This window comes from Crotalus tigris, unplaced genomic scaffold (assembly GCF_016545835.1).
Source record: "Crotalus tigris isolate CLP2741 ecotype Arizona unplaced genomic scaffold, ASM1654583v1 scf7180000019173.45859301935:6455823, whole genome shotgun sequence".
NCBI lineage: Eukaryota > Metazoa > Chordata > Lepidosauria > Squamata > Viperidae > Crotalus > Crotalus tigris.
Window position 1 is genome coordinate 2,553,765 of NW_024097414.1, and position 17,293 is coordinate 2,571,057.

Here is a 17,293-nt window from a genome sequence, read left to right on the forward strand (position 1 = left end):
GACAAAGTGATTAACTCTCCAAGCAAGTCTAGAGATTAATTTGCATCCAAAACAGTTGCTATCTAATACTGCATTCCAGTCTAGCAGCGATAGGTAATTGCATGCCTTTCTAGCTAAATCTCTCTTGAGGATGTTTCCAAAGTTTGCCACTACCGGTAGTTCTTGACTAACGACAATGGCGCCCCACATTTCTGTAGCTAAGCGAAACCGTTGTTAACGGTTCATTCATTCAACAACCTTTCTTGTCGCAGATGTTAAGTGAATCTGGCTTCCCCATTGACTTGACTTGACTTGCCAGAAGTTTGCAAAAGTTGATCACCTCACTCTGGGACACTGCAGCCGTCATAAGTATGAGTTGGTTGCGAAGCATCTGAATTTTGATCACATGACCCTGGGGATGCTACAACGGTTATAAGTGTGGGGAAAAAATTCAGTGCTGTTGTAACTTTGAAGAGTCGCTAAGCGGAATGTTGTAAGTTGAGGACCTCCTGTAATTATAATTTTTTCATGGAGTTTGGGAGGACTAAATGAATACAGTACAACAATACAAGTTGTATCATGGTCACTAAAGAGAACAGCCGCATTCGTATAGGCCAGGGGTAGGCAACCTTGGCTCTTTTATGACTCGTGGACTTCAACTCCCAGAATTCCTGAGCCAGCATGGCTCAGCTTGGAAACCTCTCTCTTTCCCCTCAGCATGGCTGACTCAGGAATTCTGGGGGTTGAAGTCCACAAGTCATAAAAGGCATTCAACCATAGAGAGGAGAAAACCAAGATTGTCCACCCCGATTTAAAGCATTCACTGCATTCCTACAATCAGACTCTGCCTACTTTTTCTTTTTGGCTCCTCCACATTTTTTTCTGGCCCCATTCCAGCTTTCCAAAGAAAGTGCCCATCCTATCTTGGTCCTAAATTAATTGAAGTTTAGGAGGTATTCTTTAACCAATACGGTTTGTACAACGGAATGAATGGTTCGATGCAAACCAAAGGGCAAGAATTGCGACACAGAATTGCAATATGGAGATCCCGTTTCCACTTCTTCTTTGCTCCTTGCACAGACTCTTCGGTTACATAAGTTTTATGGGCTCTGGAGTGAACGAGTTTAAAGGCACCCTCTTCTCTCAGAATTGGCCTAGAGCTCGCTCGTTTGAAAGGTAAGAAATCAAGTCCGGCGCCGTTTAAGACCGTCTGATTTCTCGATCTGCAGCGTGATCAGTCAGGGGCCAAGAGGCTGGTGACTCGTATAAGGTGTTCATCAAGCTAATACGACACTAAGCCTGGAATATTCATGAGATGCAAAGTTTTCCGCTTGAAAAACAGGTCAGGAAAAGAAAGGGGACGCTGATTTGACCCTAGTTTCTTTCTACTACATCCTGAGTCAATTTCAATTAAGGTTTATCACAACTGTACACCACCATCACGAACAGGAGATATCCCAAATGATGTGTCCTCTTTTTTTTTTTTTTTTTGAGGCATCTTCATTGCTTGATAACGGTCTACAACGGCAATAAAGCTCAACTCAAAAGGTAAACAAGCAATTTAAGCAACAGCAAAATATTCCGATGATGGCTAAGCCTCCACCTGAACAAGAGATGTAAGTAGTGATTGAGTACAGGTGGTCTTCAACTTAAAATAGATCATTTACTGACCGTTCAAAGTTACAACGGCACTGAAAAAGTAACCTACGACTATTTTTCACACTTACGACCCTTTCAGCATGTGACCAAAATTCGAATGCTTGGCAACTGACTCGTATTTATGACAGTTGCAGTGTCCCGGGGTCGCGTGATCCCCTTTTGCGACTATCTTACAAGAAGTCAATGGGGAAGCCAGATTTTCTTAATGTAATAACTGCAGTGATTCATTTAACAACTGCGGCAAGAAAATTCGTAAAACGGGGCAAAATTCATTTAACAAATGTTTCACGTAGTCCAACCCCCTGCTCAGGCAGGAAACCCTATACCATTTCGGACAGATGGCTGTCCAAGTCTCTTCTTAAAAACTTCCAGTGTTGGCGCATTCACAACTTCTGGAGGCAGGTTGTTCCACTGGTTAATTGTTCTGACTGTCAGGAAATTCCTCCTTAGTTCTAGGTTGCTTCTCTCCTTGATGAGTTTCCCTCCGCTGCTTCTTGTTTTGCCTTCAGGCGCTTTGGAGAATAGCTTGATTCCCTCTTCTTTGGGGCAGCCCTTGAGATATTGGAATACTGCTATCATGTCCCCCCTCTTCATTAAACTAGACATACCCAATTCCAGCAACCGTTCCTTATATGTTTTAGCCTCCAGTCCCCTAATCATCTTTGTTTTAAAATACTTATTTTTGTGGGATTGGATGGAAAAATGCTCTGTCCATCCCATCACTTCAAATATTAAAACACGTTTTTGGAGATATTGGTGGGAAGGTTGAGGAGGTGGAGAATAAAAATCTTGACATCTTTTGATTGACACAGCCTACAGAAAGAAAAAGAAACTTTTCACATGAGTGACATAGTCTAAGATTAACATTTAATTACAAAATAGTTCAGGAAAATGTAACCACCATTAACCTGCACAACATGAGGTTCTGATTCAAAGTGAAACATTAACTTCAATAATAATTTATCTCTTAAGTATTAAAACATCCAATTTTTTCAGATGCATTTCTTTTGGGGAACTCACTTTCTAATGAGGAGGCCTTTAAATCATCTGCACAGGTATATATTCTTTTTTTAAAATTCATACAGTCTGAAAATATTTGCAAACTCCAGATTGAGAAGGGTTTGTTTTTTTTTAAAGTGAGCATCTGAGAGAGATTAATGTGATTTGGCCTAGATGCATGTGTCTTAAGGGTGAAAATATGAAGTAATTCATCCAAATATACATAGAACATATATCTTGTTGAAGATGATCACAAGGTAGAAGACAGAAATTGTGGGTTTAATGGTTACGTTTCCCAAGTATTTTGAGATTTAATGCATAATTTTTGCTCCATCCCAGCAGATATAAGTTAAACTAGGCTTTAAAAAATTATTTTCTCTAGAGAAGGATCTCTCACATTAATTTTTGGATTGATTGACTATGTGCCACCAAGTAATTATTGATTCTTAGCAGCCTTCTAGATAGGTTGTTTCCCATCATGATCTCCTAATCTGTTCTTTCAGCGATAAACTCATCCCCATTATATCTGAATCCATCCACCCTACTGCTGATAATCCTGGTCTTCTTTTTCCTTCCACTTCTCTCAAGTGTAGATGTAGACACATCCCAACATTTTTCAGTATCTTCACGGCTATGAAGATCTACCAAGGTCTATCAAAGTCATCCCTAACAGTATAGCCTAGGACCCAAGGCTATAAGAATAAAATTTTGCTTGCCACTAGGCAGCATGGAACCTACAAGCTCGTTGGCTTCCTTCTTTAGCCTTCTTCACAACTAGCTTCAACTTACTCCCTTTTTATTTTACCTAGACGGAGACATTACCCATGGCTGGTGCTATGAAGTTTCGCTCCAGACTTCCTGGGTTCCAGTCTGCCCGTGTTCCTACGTTCCCGTGTAGATTCAACATTCAGACCCCTCATGGGTTTTCATCTCTGGCTATCCCAGATACTGAGCCCCAAGACAGAGACGTGCCAGAATATTTTAATTTTGCAAGTGATGTTCTTGATAAATGGAGTCAACGAGAAAAGGTGTGTGTCATGTATGTGTTTCATTTTGAGAGCGGGCAACTAAATTTCATTTCTGATGTGTGCCATTGTGCCCACAGTATCAAAATGACAATAAAGGTTATCTTATCTAAAGGTTATCTTATCTTAAGATAGCATGACATTTCTTGAGAATTTCCCAAGAATTTCCATTAATTCTCTGGTGGTATATAGAGAAAGAAATCAGCTTGACAGGTGACTCTGGCAATTCATCTTGGTTAATTCAGGCTGTTAATTTAATCATCATACAGGTCGACCTTGACTTACAACCATTTATTTAGCAACCGTTTGAAATTACAGTGGCCCTGAAAAAGGGATTTATGACTGTTTCTCACACTTGCAATGTTGTAGCATCCCAGGGTTGCATGATCAAGATTTGCATGTATTTACAACAGTGGTAGCATCCCGGGGTCACATGATCACCATTTGCAAGGGACTACAGCCCTGGCTGGCTGAGGACTTCTGGGAGTTGAAGTCCACCAATCTTAAAGTTGCCAAGTTTGAAGACCCCTGGGCTAGAATTTCCATTGCTACACAAGTCAGTTGTTAAGTTAGTTGTGCCAGATTTTACAACTTTCCTTGCCATAGTTGTTAAGTGAATCATGCAGTCGTTAAGCCAATCTGGCTTCCCCCATTGACTTTCCTTGTCAAGAGCACCAAGTATCCCAGAATCATTCTCCTCCTCCTCCTCCTCCTCCTCCTCCTCCTCCTCCTCCCCACAACCCCAACTCCCTTCTAGCACTGATGCTGTTACTTAGTTAGGCTTATGAAACGTCTGCAAGAAAACAAGCAAGCTCAGAGAGCACCAAGGACCCCTCATGTCAATCCCGAGCCACAAATATTCCCCTTTATTGATATCATTTCTTCTAAATTGTCTGCCAGGAGGGGAAGAGGCCTTCCAATCCAGCCCTCTGGTGGGTTAAAGAGAATGGTGAAGAGGTACAATGGACCTTTGAGGAGTTGAGCCACTTATCTAGGAAAGCTGCCAATGTGCTCTCGGAGGCCTGTAACCTATGCAAGGAAGATCGACTCCTCATTATACTTCCAAGGGTCCCCGAGTGGTGGCTGATCAGCTTGGCCTGCATCCGAACAGGTCAGTCCAAAGAGTGTTCATGCACCAAAGATCTTGTAATAGTATATGGAGAAGACCTTGGGAGATGGGGCAAAGAGAGGCTGCCTAGGGCAGGGGTAGGCAACCGTGGCTCTTTTATGACTCGTGGACTTCAGCTCCCAGAATTCCTGAGACAGCATGGCTCAGCTTGGAAACCTCTCCCTTTCCCCTCAGCGTGGCTGGCTCAGGAATTCTGGGAATTGAAGTCCACGAGTCATAAAAGAGCCAAGGCTGCCTACCCCTGGCCTAGGGCATGGTCAGCTAATAGCCTGAAGCTGCACAATGGAGGAGCAAAAGGCTCAGAAGAGGCCCACCCTAAGTTTCTCAGGCTGTGAAGGACGCAAGGGGAAATTTACAAGATTGTGTTAATGTAGCTTTACAACAAAGTAGAACAAAAGGAGAATATTTACAGCTCAGGGTTGAAGTGAGGGGTCCTTGGTGCTCGCTGAACTCGGTGGCCTTCTTGCAAACGTTTCATTACCAAACTAGGTGAAGAAAAGCACCAAGGACCTCTGAAAGTAGAATTAGCTCATCTGATTGTTATTTCCTATCGGGTCAACGTAGTAAACCTGAGAAATGCAGACCATTTTCCCCCTCTTCCTTTCTTCTCACAGTCCTTTATTCTGCTTTGGCAGGTGTTGTCTTCATTCCAGCTACTATTCTCTTGACTGCTCCAGACATATTATACAGACTCCAGCAATCCAAAGTCAGCTGCGTTGTTGCCAATGAGGCTATTGCACCCTTAGTAGATGCCGTGGGGTCTGAATGCAGCTGGCTGAAAACTCGGATCCTGGTTTCTAAGAGCAGCAAAAGGGAAGGTTGGCTGAACTTCCATGATCTACTACAGTGAGTATCTTTCCTGACGCTTCAAGGCCCAAGAGATATCATCCATAAATATCATATATAGCATGATGAAAACCCTGGCATTTCTGCCAAGTAATATCTAAACCCACAAGCTTTATATTGTACAAGTAGTCCTTGACTTACAACAATTCATTTAGCGATTATCCGAAGTTACAACTGAAAAAAGTGTCTTATGACCACTTTTGACACTTACAACCCTTGAAGGATCCTCATGGCCACATGATCAAAATTCAGAGGCTTGGCAACTGGCATGTACTTATGCTGTGTGCCAGCATCATGTGATCACTTTTTGCGGATTTGACAAGCAAAGTCAATGGGGAAGCCACTTATCCGTGTTACTAAATTAACAACTGCAGTGATTACTTAACAGCTACGGCAAGAAAGGTTGTAAAATGGGGCAAAATTCACTTAACGACTGTTAATTCACCAGACGTTTTGAGCTCAATTGTGGTCGTAAGTCGAGGACTACCTGAATTTTGCTTCAAAGCTGCCAAAGTGTGACTTTGGGGCAACATCTGGCATCTTGTTCAGAAGAACAAATGTGTGACACCCCACATGTGTCCCTTTTTACTATAATTTAGAGACTTCTCGGGCTCAGCTCCATATGTTGCTTGGCCCTTCTGACCTTCCCTGTGTCAGAGCGTGCAGTCTTATTGTGCCGAGATAACCCAGGAGTAAACACAGTAAACAGTGGTTTGTATTAAATGGTGGTTTATCTTACACTGTCTACAATATCATACACCAGGAACAATACACATACACGTGCTAATACAGCAGGATCCAACAAACCACAATTACAGCAGGAAACGGAAGAGAGAGAACACATCAGCAGAGTCTTCCCTTTATACAAAGGCTCTTAAAGAGACACAGACCCTGCTGAGTCACTCCCATCATTACATTTCATCTTACACCTTACATTACATAAGCTGGTTAGCTGTTAAATCAGTACTTGACACCCTGCTTCTATTTTGCAGAGCTGCCTTTGACCAGCATCAACCCGTTCAGACAAAGAGCCTTGACCCAATGACCATCTACTTTACCAGTGGGACCATGGGCTACCCCAAAATGGTGCAACATTCCCACGGCAGTTTGGGGTATGGGCTGGACAAGATTGCAAGGTAGTTCTACGTGCCTGCATTTGACCCCTCTCTACCTATTCCTTCATTGATTAACTGATTGATTACAGGGAGTCCTTGACTTATAACTATTCCTCGGTTCAAAGTTGCATGGGTTCAAAGTTACAACAGCCTCAAAAAAAGATGAGTAAACTCATCTTACGGCTTCTGTGATTTGACCCCTTTCAAGCATAATCACCCCTACACTGGCTGCTATAGTATGAGTCTTAATGTCACCCCCAAAATGTCTCTTGGCTTCTTTATTAACAGAGAATGGCTGAGTCTGACTTCTTCGGACATTATGTGGGGGTTTTCTGATCCTGGCTGGATAAAATTTGCCATAGGAAGTTTCTACTCTCCTTGGAGCCAAGGATCGTGTATATTTCAACATGGTATGCTTCAGTTTGATCCCAAAGTAGTTCTGGAGGTAAGAACCAGATGTTTTATTTGAAAGGTCCCGTACAGACAGACGGTAATAATCCCCAAAGATACATACAACAGCTGATTCTCCCTCCCAAATTTTCTGAAAAAGTTTACTGCTTTCTTCACTAAAATTCAAACTTGAGAATCAGTAGCCACTCAATGTCTCCATCGCCTCTTTCATGGAGATCCTCAGTCATCCAGGTCATAGCTGTCCCAGGGTTATTAACTCGTTTATGTTTGTAGTTTATGTAATTTTCTTTATCTTTTATGATTGTAAGACACCAGAATTACTTTGAGGTACGATGGGTGGGCTATACATTTTGTTTATAAAATTTACAGCCCACCCATCTTACCTCAAAGTAATTCTGGTGTTTTACAATCATAAGAGATAAAAAATTATCTGCACATTAGTAAATTGACTGCGCACTAGTATCTAAATTAGAGTTCTAGGGGGACCCTACAGATTTGCTTATTTGTTTATGTATTACTCAGTTACTCGTATTTCTCGATGCCAATTGCCAAATCTTACTCAGTGGTATTAAAAATTGCTTCCTCTTCTTTATTCTCTCCTTTATTCAGTCTCTTGTCAAGTATCCGGTGACAGGTTTTTGTGGCACACCAACCATATTTCGGATGCTGCTCCAACACAATGTTAGCAGGTACAAATAACTTGCATGAGAAGAACACCCTTCTATGGTGCTTTGTGTTATTTTGTACCACTTTTGGAAGATGTGAAGGACCAGGATGGTGACAAATTATCCCAGAGATGGGGAACAATGGCCTCTATATGACTGGTGGACTTCAATCCCCAGAATTTCCGAGCCAGCATGGCTAGTTCAGGAATTCTGCAAGCTGAAATCCACAAGTCATAATGTTTTATTAATTTTCAAACAGTCATTAAATGAACTGATGTAAGATAAGATAACTGATGATCGATCCCAGCAATCCGTTTTTCATATTTTGGAGTCCAAGTAGTCCAAGCTTTGAAGATCCTTTCCTGAAGAATGTTGCTTTCTTCTCCTCTTTGTTCAGGTACAGGTTCAAGAGTCTGGAGTCCTGCACGAGTGGCGGAGAACCAATCAGTCTGGAAGTGCAGCAACAGTGGAAAGCACAGACTGGGTGCGAGATCCGTGAAGCCTACGGGCAGACAGAAAGTGTAAGTCTGCAACTCGTTGAGTCTTTAATGAACACTCAGAGGGAAAGGGTTCAAAAGGCGAAAGGCATGGAACTGTTCCAGACTTACTCAGCCGAGACCCTGACTTCAGCCCACGAAGCCAGGATGTGATGTGATCAGCGCATGCATGCACTTGTGTCAGAGGCACCGAGGCCTTCTGGGTTGAAAGGATTAGCCAGTGATGTCACCCTTGTCCTGGGGACGCCCAGTTGGGGGCTCCTTTCACTTCCCTGGCAGGAGCTGGGTTGAAGGACGGGAGCTCAACCCTGTCTCAGGGCAACTCTCGGGTCTCAAACATGGACTTGGTAACGTCCTGCCCAGCGGTCCATACTGCATCCAGTTTTGGTCACCACGATGTAAAAAAGATGTTGAGATTCTAGAAAGAGTGCAGAGAAGAATAACAAGGATGATCAGGGGACTGGAGGTTAAAACATATAAGGAACAATTGCTGGAACTTGATATGTCTAGTTTAATGAAGAGAAGGACGAGGGGGGACATGATAGCAGTCTTCCAATATGGAATGGAATGGAATGGAATGGAATGGAATAGAATAGAATAGAATAGAATAGAATAGAATAGAATAGAATAGAATAGAATAGAATAGAATATTAGGGGACTGGAGGCTAAAACATATAAGGAACAGTTGCTGGAATTGGATATGTCTAGTTTAATGAAGAGAAGGATGAGAGGGGACATGATAGCAGGGTCCCAATATCTCAGGGGCTGCCCCAAAGAAGAGGGAGTCAAGCTATTCCCCAGAGCACCTGAAGGCAGGACAAGAAGCAATGGATGGAAACTCATCAAGGAGAGACGAAACCTAGAACTAAGGAGAAACTTCCTGACAGTTAGAACAATTAACCAGTGGAACAACCTGCCTCCAGAAGCAGTGAATGCTCCAACACTGGAAGTTTTTAAGAAGAGACTGGACAGCCATCTGTCTGAAATGGTATAGGGTTTCCTGCCCAAGCAGGGGGTTGAACTAGATGACCTCCAAGGTCCCTTCCAACATCATCATCATCATCATTGTTGTCGTTGTTATTATTATTATTATTATAAAAAAATCTAACTTAATTTCACTCCTATAATTTGTCCTCACAGTCCCTGCTCTGCAGCACCAGAAAAGGAATGAAAATTAAACCTGGATTCATTGGAAAGCCTTTTTCTGGCATTGATCTCCAGGTAAGCCCACCATTTTGTAATGGATAGCGTCAATACGGGTGGTCCTCAACTTACAACAGTTTGTTTAGTGACCGTTCGCAGCGACAAGGGCACTGAGAAAAAGGAGCTCGTGGCCATTTTTCACACCACCCCTGCAGCATTCCCCGATCGAAATTCAGATGCTTGACCCCTGATTCATATTTATGACCGTTGCGGTGTTCTGGGGGGAGGGGTCATGTGATCCCCTTTTGCCACCTTCTGACAAGCAAAGTCAAGGGGAAAGCCAAATTTCCCTTAACAACCAGGTTACTAATTCAACCGCTGCAGTGATCCACTTAACAACTGTGGCAAGAAATGTGGTAAAATGGGGCAAAACTCACCAAATTTCTCACTTAACAACAGGCTCGATTGTGGTCGACAGTCGAGAACTACCTTATCGTAAGGTGGGAAAATTCCTTTGTATAGCATAACCCAGGGGTAGGCCACCTTGGCTCTTTTATGACTCGTGGACTTCAGCTCCCAGAATTCCTGAGCCAGCCACGCTGAGGGGAAAGGGAGAGGTTTCCAAGCTGAGCCATGCTGGCTCAGGGATTCTGGGAGTTGAAGTCCACGAGTCATGAAGGGGCCACAGTTCCCCCATGCTGGCTCAGGAATTCTGGGAGTTGAAGTCCATCAGTCATGAAAGAGCCAAGTTTGAAGACCCCTGGCATAACCCAATACCCTGAGAATTGTACATTACAATTAATCTGCTAGCCAAAGAGGTCCTATCGAAAGAAGTCCAAAGGGAAGCGCGAATGACCATTGATAGGTTCCCTTCCTTTGTAGATCATCGATGAAAAAGCCAATCGCCTTCCCCCTGGAGAAGAAGGAGACATCGCCGTAAAGATCAAGCCGCAAAGGCCTGTGGGACTTTTCAGTGCTTATGTGGTAAGGAAGGAAGCCCTCAAACAACTGAGCAAATTTCAAGAAGTAGAAGAGGTTATCTCTGGGGAGACAGCATAAGCCATTGTCCCTCAGCCCTCGTGAGAAGCGATAGAAATGATCGGGGGTGAAGCTTCAAAGGAAGCTTCTGTCCTTCTCTGTTCCCCAACATGCCCAGTTCATATTGGGCAAGGCAGTGACCTTGTGTTGAGTAAGGGGAGATTTCATTGGATAATTGCTGGCCAGTGAAGGACAAGGGGGGTGGGAAAGAGTTTTGAACTGAGATGATTTGAGAACATTCTGGGTTGAGATGCTGTGGGTCTTGGCAAGCTGAAATATGAGGCTAGGGCCCAGGCAGAGCATGTGGGGTTTCCACATATATGATGAGATGAGATGGGATGGGAAGGGAAGGGGAGATGGGATGGGATATAGGATACAATGGGATGGGATGGGATGGGATGGGAAGGGAAGGGAAGGGAAGGGAAGAGAAGAGAAGAGAAGAGAAGAGAAGAGAAGAGAAGAGAAGAGAAGAGAAGAGAAGAGAAGATGGGATATGGGATGAGATGAGATGAGTTGAGATAACCTTTATTGTCATTTTTTACTGTGGGCACAACGGCACACCTCAAAAATGAAATTTAGTTGCCCACTCTCAAAGTAAACAGATACATGACACACACCTAAACATACTATACACAACATATGTATGGACCCACACCCCTAGATATACATAACAAATAAATATTATATACACTGTTCATCTTGAATATATCATGGAAGGAGGAAGCTTGAGAGTTCAATATGGACGGATGGATCACATTCACGAGTGTGGACTTCGTCAATGTTGCAGCCATCCAGCAAAGAATATGTAGATTGCCTGTTTCTTTTCCCTTAGGATGATCCTGAAAAAACCAGCGCTACTGAACGTGGGGACTACTATCTCACTGGAGACCGAGGACTCATGGATGAAGAGGGATACGTCCAGTTCATTTCAAGAGCAGATGACATTATCTTGACTTCTGGGTAGACCTTCAATGTTTGCTAAGGCTTTGCAAACTATCTGAGATGCTTAACAATAACAATGGCAATGCAAAATCATAGGCTAGATACTCAATCCTGTACCACAAGGTACAGACCACCATCCCCATTCCCCCACTTATACACACACAAACAAACACATACCACACACAGAGAGAGCAAGATTCCATCAACATGATGGATTAGGGGACTGGAGGCTAAAACATATAAGGAACAGTTGCTGGAATTGGGTATGTCTGGTTTAATGAAGAGAAGGACAAGGGGGGACATGATAGCAGTGTTTAGAGGTTGCCACAAAGAAGAGGGAGTCAAGCTATTCTCCAAAGCACCTGAAGGCAGGACAAGAAGCAACAGATGGAAACTAACCGAAGAGAGATGCAACCTAGAACTAAGGAGGAATTTTCTGACAGTTAGAACAATTAATCAGTGGAACAACTTGCCTCCATAAGCTGTGAATGCTCCAACACTGAAAGTTTTTAAGAAGGGACTGGACAGCCATTTGTCTGAAATGGGATAGGCTTTCCTGCCTAAGCAGGGTTTGTACTAGATGACTCCAAAGTCCCTTCCAACTTTTATTATTGTTGTTGTTATTGTTGTTATTGTTGTTAATAATAATAATAATAATAATAATAATAATAATAATAACAAAACTCATGGACATGAGGTCAACAGTTCCACCCACACTATTAAAACATTTCCATCAATGAACAGAATTTTTGAGGTCTCCAAGGTGTAGAGATTAGCTTTTTTCATTCAGTGATCTTCCGGTTTCCATTCTCTACTTTTTATGCATGCTCAACTTGCCAAAAGTAAATGCTTCGTGTTAATTTTGGAAAGCAATTAAGTATTTTAATTTTCTGTGTGGCTCCCAGTATCTCTTAAGCTTTGGCTTATCAACATCTGGGTGGCTACTGATGGTCAGTGACTCTTCAGAGATCAAACTGGAGTTTTTGGCCTGCAGCCTAAAGAGTCTCGCTTGAATTATGGTATTTTCCTATTTAGATATCGCATTGGTCCTTTTGAAGTGGAGCAAGCTTTGATGAAGCATCCTGCAGTAGCTGAAGCAGCTGTTGTTAGCAGCCCAGATTCCATCAGAGGAGAGGTGAGGTGGCCATAATGCTGTGTATTAGGTTCTCACAGTCAGGAACCCAACAAGGGTTTAGAACATGACCACCCTAGGTCACCCAGTTTCTGAGAATCCCTCATTACCCTTATGTGCCTTCTCATCTGAGACCATAGTCTCCCATAATCTGAGATCTCAGATCTTGTGATCATTCTTCCTTAGCTTCTGCTGTTCCTCAGTCAAGAAAAGGCTTCAGTAATTTTATTCCATAGTCCACATTAGGAAGGAGTAGAGATGTTCTCTCCAAAGGCTTGAGTGAGCGCAGGAAGTTATGAAGCAACATAACTTTAATGAAAGTTTAATGAAAAGAAGGACTAGCAGTGACATGATAGCAGTGTTCCACTATCTCAGGAGTTGCCCCAAAGAAGAGGGAGTCAAGCTATTCTCCAAAGCGCCTGAAGGCAAGAAAAGAAGCAATGGATGGAAACTAATCAAGGAGAGAAGCAACTTAGAACTAAGGAGACATTTCCTGACAGGGAGAACAATTAATCAGTGGAACAAAATTGCCTCCAGAAGTTGTGAATGTTCCAACACTGGAAGTTCTTAAGACAACCATTTGTCTGAAATGGTGTAGGGTTTCCTGCCTGAACAGAGAGTTGGACTAGATGACCTCCAAGGTCTCTTCCAACTTTGTTATTCTATTCTATCTATTCTAACAGCTCTGTTCTTCAGTACTATTTTAGTCCATGGGGAGCTGTCCAGGGTCCTGACAATAACCATACCCTGCTCTATTGGTATCTCTTCTGCCCTAATTAACCAGTCTTTCACTGATTTCATCGAATTCGGTTTCGCATTTTAAAAATCACAATACTATGAAATCTTGTCCCATTTGTGTAAGGAGAAGAGCACACCATAGTTTCAGTATGGAAGAAAGGAAAGTTTATTCTATTATTTTGTTATCCACCGTATTAGCCATGGTTCAATGCATTAAGCACATTGTGCCAACTTGAACAACATGCTAAATCTTAATGTGATAATCTTTTAGTCTGATGTCCCTTCCTTGATGGGTGAAGGCAGCGGTCAGAGACATCTTGAGGACACCAGAAGAAAACTAATGTAGGTCATGCTAAGCAAGATAGACTCGTAGTCCCAATCAGTAGACAATCAGTAGACAACAACAATATTCTAGGGAACAAATGGAAGTTTAATTATCATTATGATTAGTCACACAGCCAGATGTTTAGACTGGATTTGGCATTTTTATCCATACAACATCATCCTAATTAATGATGTTAAAGATATTGGATGTAGACTGTTCCTTATAAAGCTGCCTTCTGCAATTGACCGATGGCAATATTGTCAATGCTGTGATGGTGTTCAAGCAGTGGTCTCATTTGGGGGGGGGGTGGTTGCACCCAAGGCAACTATCACTATTGGTATTATCATTATTATTATCACTAACATTATTATTAAGATTATTCCAGAAAGCTAACTTTGCACAAAGTCATGCTAATTCATCTTATTTTACCCTGACTTCGCTGTAGGTGGTAAAAGCTTTTATCATCCTAACTCCTGCCTACCAATCACAAGACAGAGAGAAATTAAGCATGGAGCTGCAAGGACACGTGAAGAAAATTACAGCTCCATATAAATATCCCAGAAAGGTGAGTCCTTGCCACAACAGGAGATTCAGGTCTTGTTTGGCTTGAATTGGTAGGACCTTGAAGGTGGCTGAAGTGCCACAGTCTTTAAGGGCCACCCAGAGGCCATCCACAGTCTCTAAGGGCCACCCAGAGGCTACAGCCTGAGTGGCTGTGCTAACTCCTTCTGTTCGCGAAAAAAATAGGCGAATGCTTTAGATCAGAGGTCCCCAACCCTCAGTCCATGGACCGGCACCAGAACGTGGTAAGCCAGCAACCAATTCGCGCAAACAAGCAAAGCCCCATCCGCAGGATGCAGGCAGCCCATGAAGCCACGCCCCCTCCGGTCTGCAGAAAAACATCTCTCCATGTAACTAGTCCCTGGTGCCCAAAAGGTTGGGGACCTCTGCTTTAGATGCAATAAAAATCAGAGTGAACACTGTGGACAGGCAGCCCTCTACTTATGCCACAACTGAGTCCAGAAATTCTATTGCTAAGCAAAAGGAGACATTTCATAATGTCTCCCTTCAGAAGGGAGTGGAGGAGGCGGAGAAGGAAGAAGAGGAGGAAGAGGCACCAATGATCAGATAACAGACAGCTGTGTCCATAGAAAGAATGGGGTGTGGCAAACATCTCAAAAGTTTCGTAGACTATAAAGGCGAGAGACGAGAGATGTAGTGTGAGACGTGCAAGATTTTGTTAATGCAACCTTAAACATACAATAGGTAATGCTAGTCCTCCTAGTTTTCTTGTCTAGACTGCCTCAAAGGGTTGACAGTCTTTTCTCTCTCTCTCTTTCTCTCTCTCTTTCTTTTAAATGCAATGCATTCTGTTTTCATTAGATCGAGTTTGTTCAAGACCTGCCCAAGACCATTTCTGGAAAAATTCAAAAGAAGCTGCTGAGAAATAAAGAATGGGAGAAAGCCTAACGGACTCTGGAGCTAACAGTGGACTCCGGGAGGGTTTTCTTCTTGTAGTTTTAGGATGTTGCCAAAGTCAGCGGTGAGATGGGCGGTCAGCTGGGTGACCTTGGGCCAGTCCCCCCCCCTCTCTCAACCCAACCTACCTCACAGAGTTGTTGTTATGGGGACAATAGGAGGAGGAAGTTGTGTTGGATAATGTTCTCTGCCTTGACTTATTTGTAAAGATAATAAAGGCAGGACGCAAATCAATAAATATTTGATAAATAAATACACACATGGGCCAGGCAACCCACAGCCAACCCATAATAACCCCAAATCTCTTTCTTTTGCAATTCTCAACACACACATATACACACACACCACCATCCTCACCTCACCCTGTGAAACTTGGGAGAGCCATTTCCCTTCTCTTGATCCACCAAAGGGTGTGAACTGACTTGATACGGATAACAGCAACATAAAAATCTCTTCCTAGAAAATTTCCCTAAACTGATCAGAAAAAAAACAGTTCCAACTTCTGCTGTGACCCATTGATAATATTATGTCCACCTATGTTCTGATAAAGAATATTTGCAGCTCAGGGTGGAATTGAGGGGTCCTTGGTGTTCTCTGAACTTGATTGTTTTAATAATGATGATGATGATGATAACGACGATGATATTGGAAGGGACCTTGGAGATCATCTAGTCCAACCCCCTGCTCAAGCAGGAAACCCTATACCATTTCAGACAAATGTCTGTCCAGTCTCTTCTTAAAAACTTTCAGTGTTGGAGCATTCACCATTTCTGGAGGCAGGTTGTTCCCCTAGTTAATTGTTCTGTCAGGAAGTTTCTCCTTAGTTCCAGGTTGCTTTTCTCCTTGATGAGTTTCCATCCATTGCTTTTTGTCCTGCCTTCAGGCGCTTTGGAGAAGAGCTTGACTCCCTCTTCTTTGGGGCAGCCCCTGAGATATTGGGGCTATCATGTCCCCCCTCGTCCTTCTCTTCATTAACTAGACATACCCAATTCCAGCAACTGTTCCTTATATGTTTTAGCCTCCAGTCCCCTGATCATCTTTTTATGCAGATGTTTCATAAAACATCTAAACCTTTGGCGAGCACTGATGATCTGACCTAGTTTGGGTAATGAAATATCTGCAGGCTCAAAGAGCACTAAGTAAAATCCTCATATACGCTCTGACTGCTATTAATTGTAAGTGAAGGTCTCAGTCACCCAAAAGTTGATATCTGGAGTATAATTTTGTCTTCATAGCCAGTAAAAGAGAAGAAGGCTTCTGTGTTGTAACATCAGAATATCACATTAGGAAATGCCAGAATTTTCCAAACAGAAAGCACCGAGTCTCATCCTAAGATATATTCTCATCTATGAAAATGTTTTAGGAGAAATCCACCCAAAGATGGACATTTTCTTCTGCCAGAAATTACAACATCAAACGAAGAAGAAAGACGAGCTTAATTATCGGACGTACACAAGGCAGAAGCTCTGTCCCAAAGAAATAAACCCTGTTAGGGCTTAGCAAAGAGACCACGATTCACATACATACTAGCTCCTTCAATATGCCAATTCTTACTTTGTCAGTCACGTTTTAGCTTAATCTAACAGTTTGCCATAAAGTGTGAATCCAGTAACCTCAACTTTACCCACCAAGGCAAAATGGTAGTCTAGGCTAATTGAAAGTAACAATTAACAGAATAACAGAGTTGGGAGGGATCTTGGAGATCTTCTAATCCAACCCCCCCCCCTGCTCAGGCAGGAAACCCCCTACCATTTCAACAAATGGTTTTCCCGTTAGAAAAATAAATACATCGGTCTGGAACGTGGGATATTAAAATTTCTAAGGCAGCAGCTCAAAGGCCTAGTTGACTTTTCAGTCTCCTCGCAAGCAGACGCAGATTGATTTTTTCCGCGTAGATTTTTTCACTCTATCGTTCTCTAAAACGAAGAGCAATTTTCCCACAGAAGGGAATTTTGGCCGCATTGGAGATCTGGCTTAGGTTTCTCCACAGGTAACACGCTTGGGGGAGCATATCCCTGCATTTGGGAAAGCGATTCCGTTACAAAGCAGTCTGTTACGTTTTAGAAAACAATAATAATAATTGCAGTGCAAACAAGCATATCCATTCCCCAAGGGAACCACACCAAGCATTTTTCCCATAGGTGGATTTTAAATACCTCAATAATCTCGGC

General features: G+C 42.7%; 1 protein-coding gene across 3 annotated transcripts; it reads left to right on the forward strand.

The window, feature by feature from the left end:
• The first annotated feature begins 2,615 nt into the window (after positions 1–2,615).
• On the forward strand, positions 2,616–15,423 carry LOC120315687 (acyl-coenzyme A synthetase ACSM4, mitochondrial-like). 3 transcript variants are annotated; one of them, XR_005558749.1, is made up of 15 exons: positions 2,635–2,693; positions 3,447–3,665; positions 4,563–4,773; positions 5,427–5,637; positions 6,630–6,773; positions 7,041–7,197; positions 7,773–7,852; positions 8,226–8,349; positions 9,466–9,546; positions 10,351–10,452; positions 11,339–11,466; positions 12,484–12,583; positions 13,590–13,660; positions 14,089–14,208; positions 15,027–15,055. XR_005558749.1 is itself a non-coding variant. In XM_039360454.1 (14 exons), the coding sequence occupies exons 2-14, from the start codon at positions 3,462–3,464 to the stop codon at positions 15,111–15,113; spliced, it is 1,749 nt and encodes a 582-aa protein (XP_039216388.1). In that variant the 5' UTR covers positions 2,616–2,693; positions 3,447–3,461; the 3' UTR covers positions 15,114–15,423. The 3 variants fall into 3 exon arrangements, 2 of the variants coding, with proteins under 2 accessions (XP_039216388.1, XP_039216389.1); XM_039360454.1 differs by lacking the exon at positions 13,590–13,660 and having other exon boundaries at positions 2,616–2,693; positions 15,027–15,423; XM_039360455.1 differs by lacking the exons at positions 2,635–2,693; positions 4,563–4,773; positions 13,590–13,660 and having other exon boundaries at positions 3,503–3,665; positions 15,027–15,423.
• Positions 15,424–17,293: the final 1,870 nt, after the last annotated feature.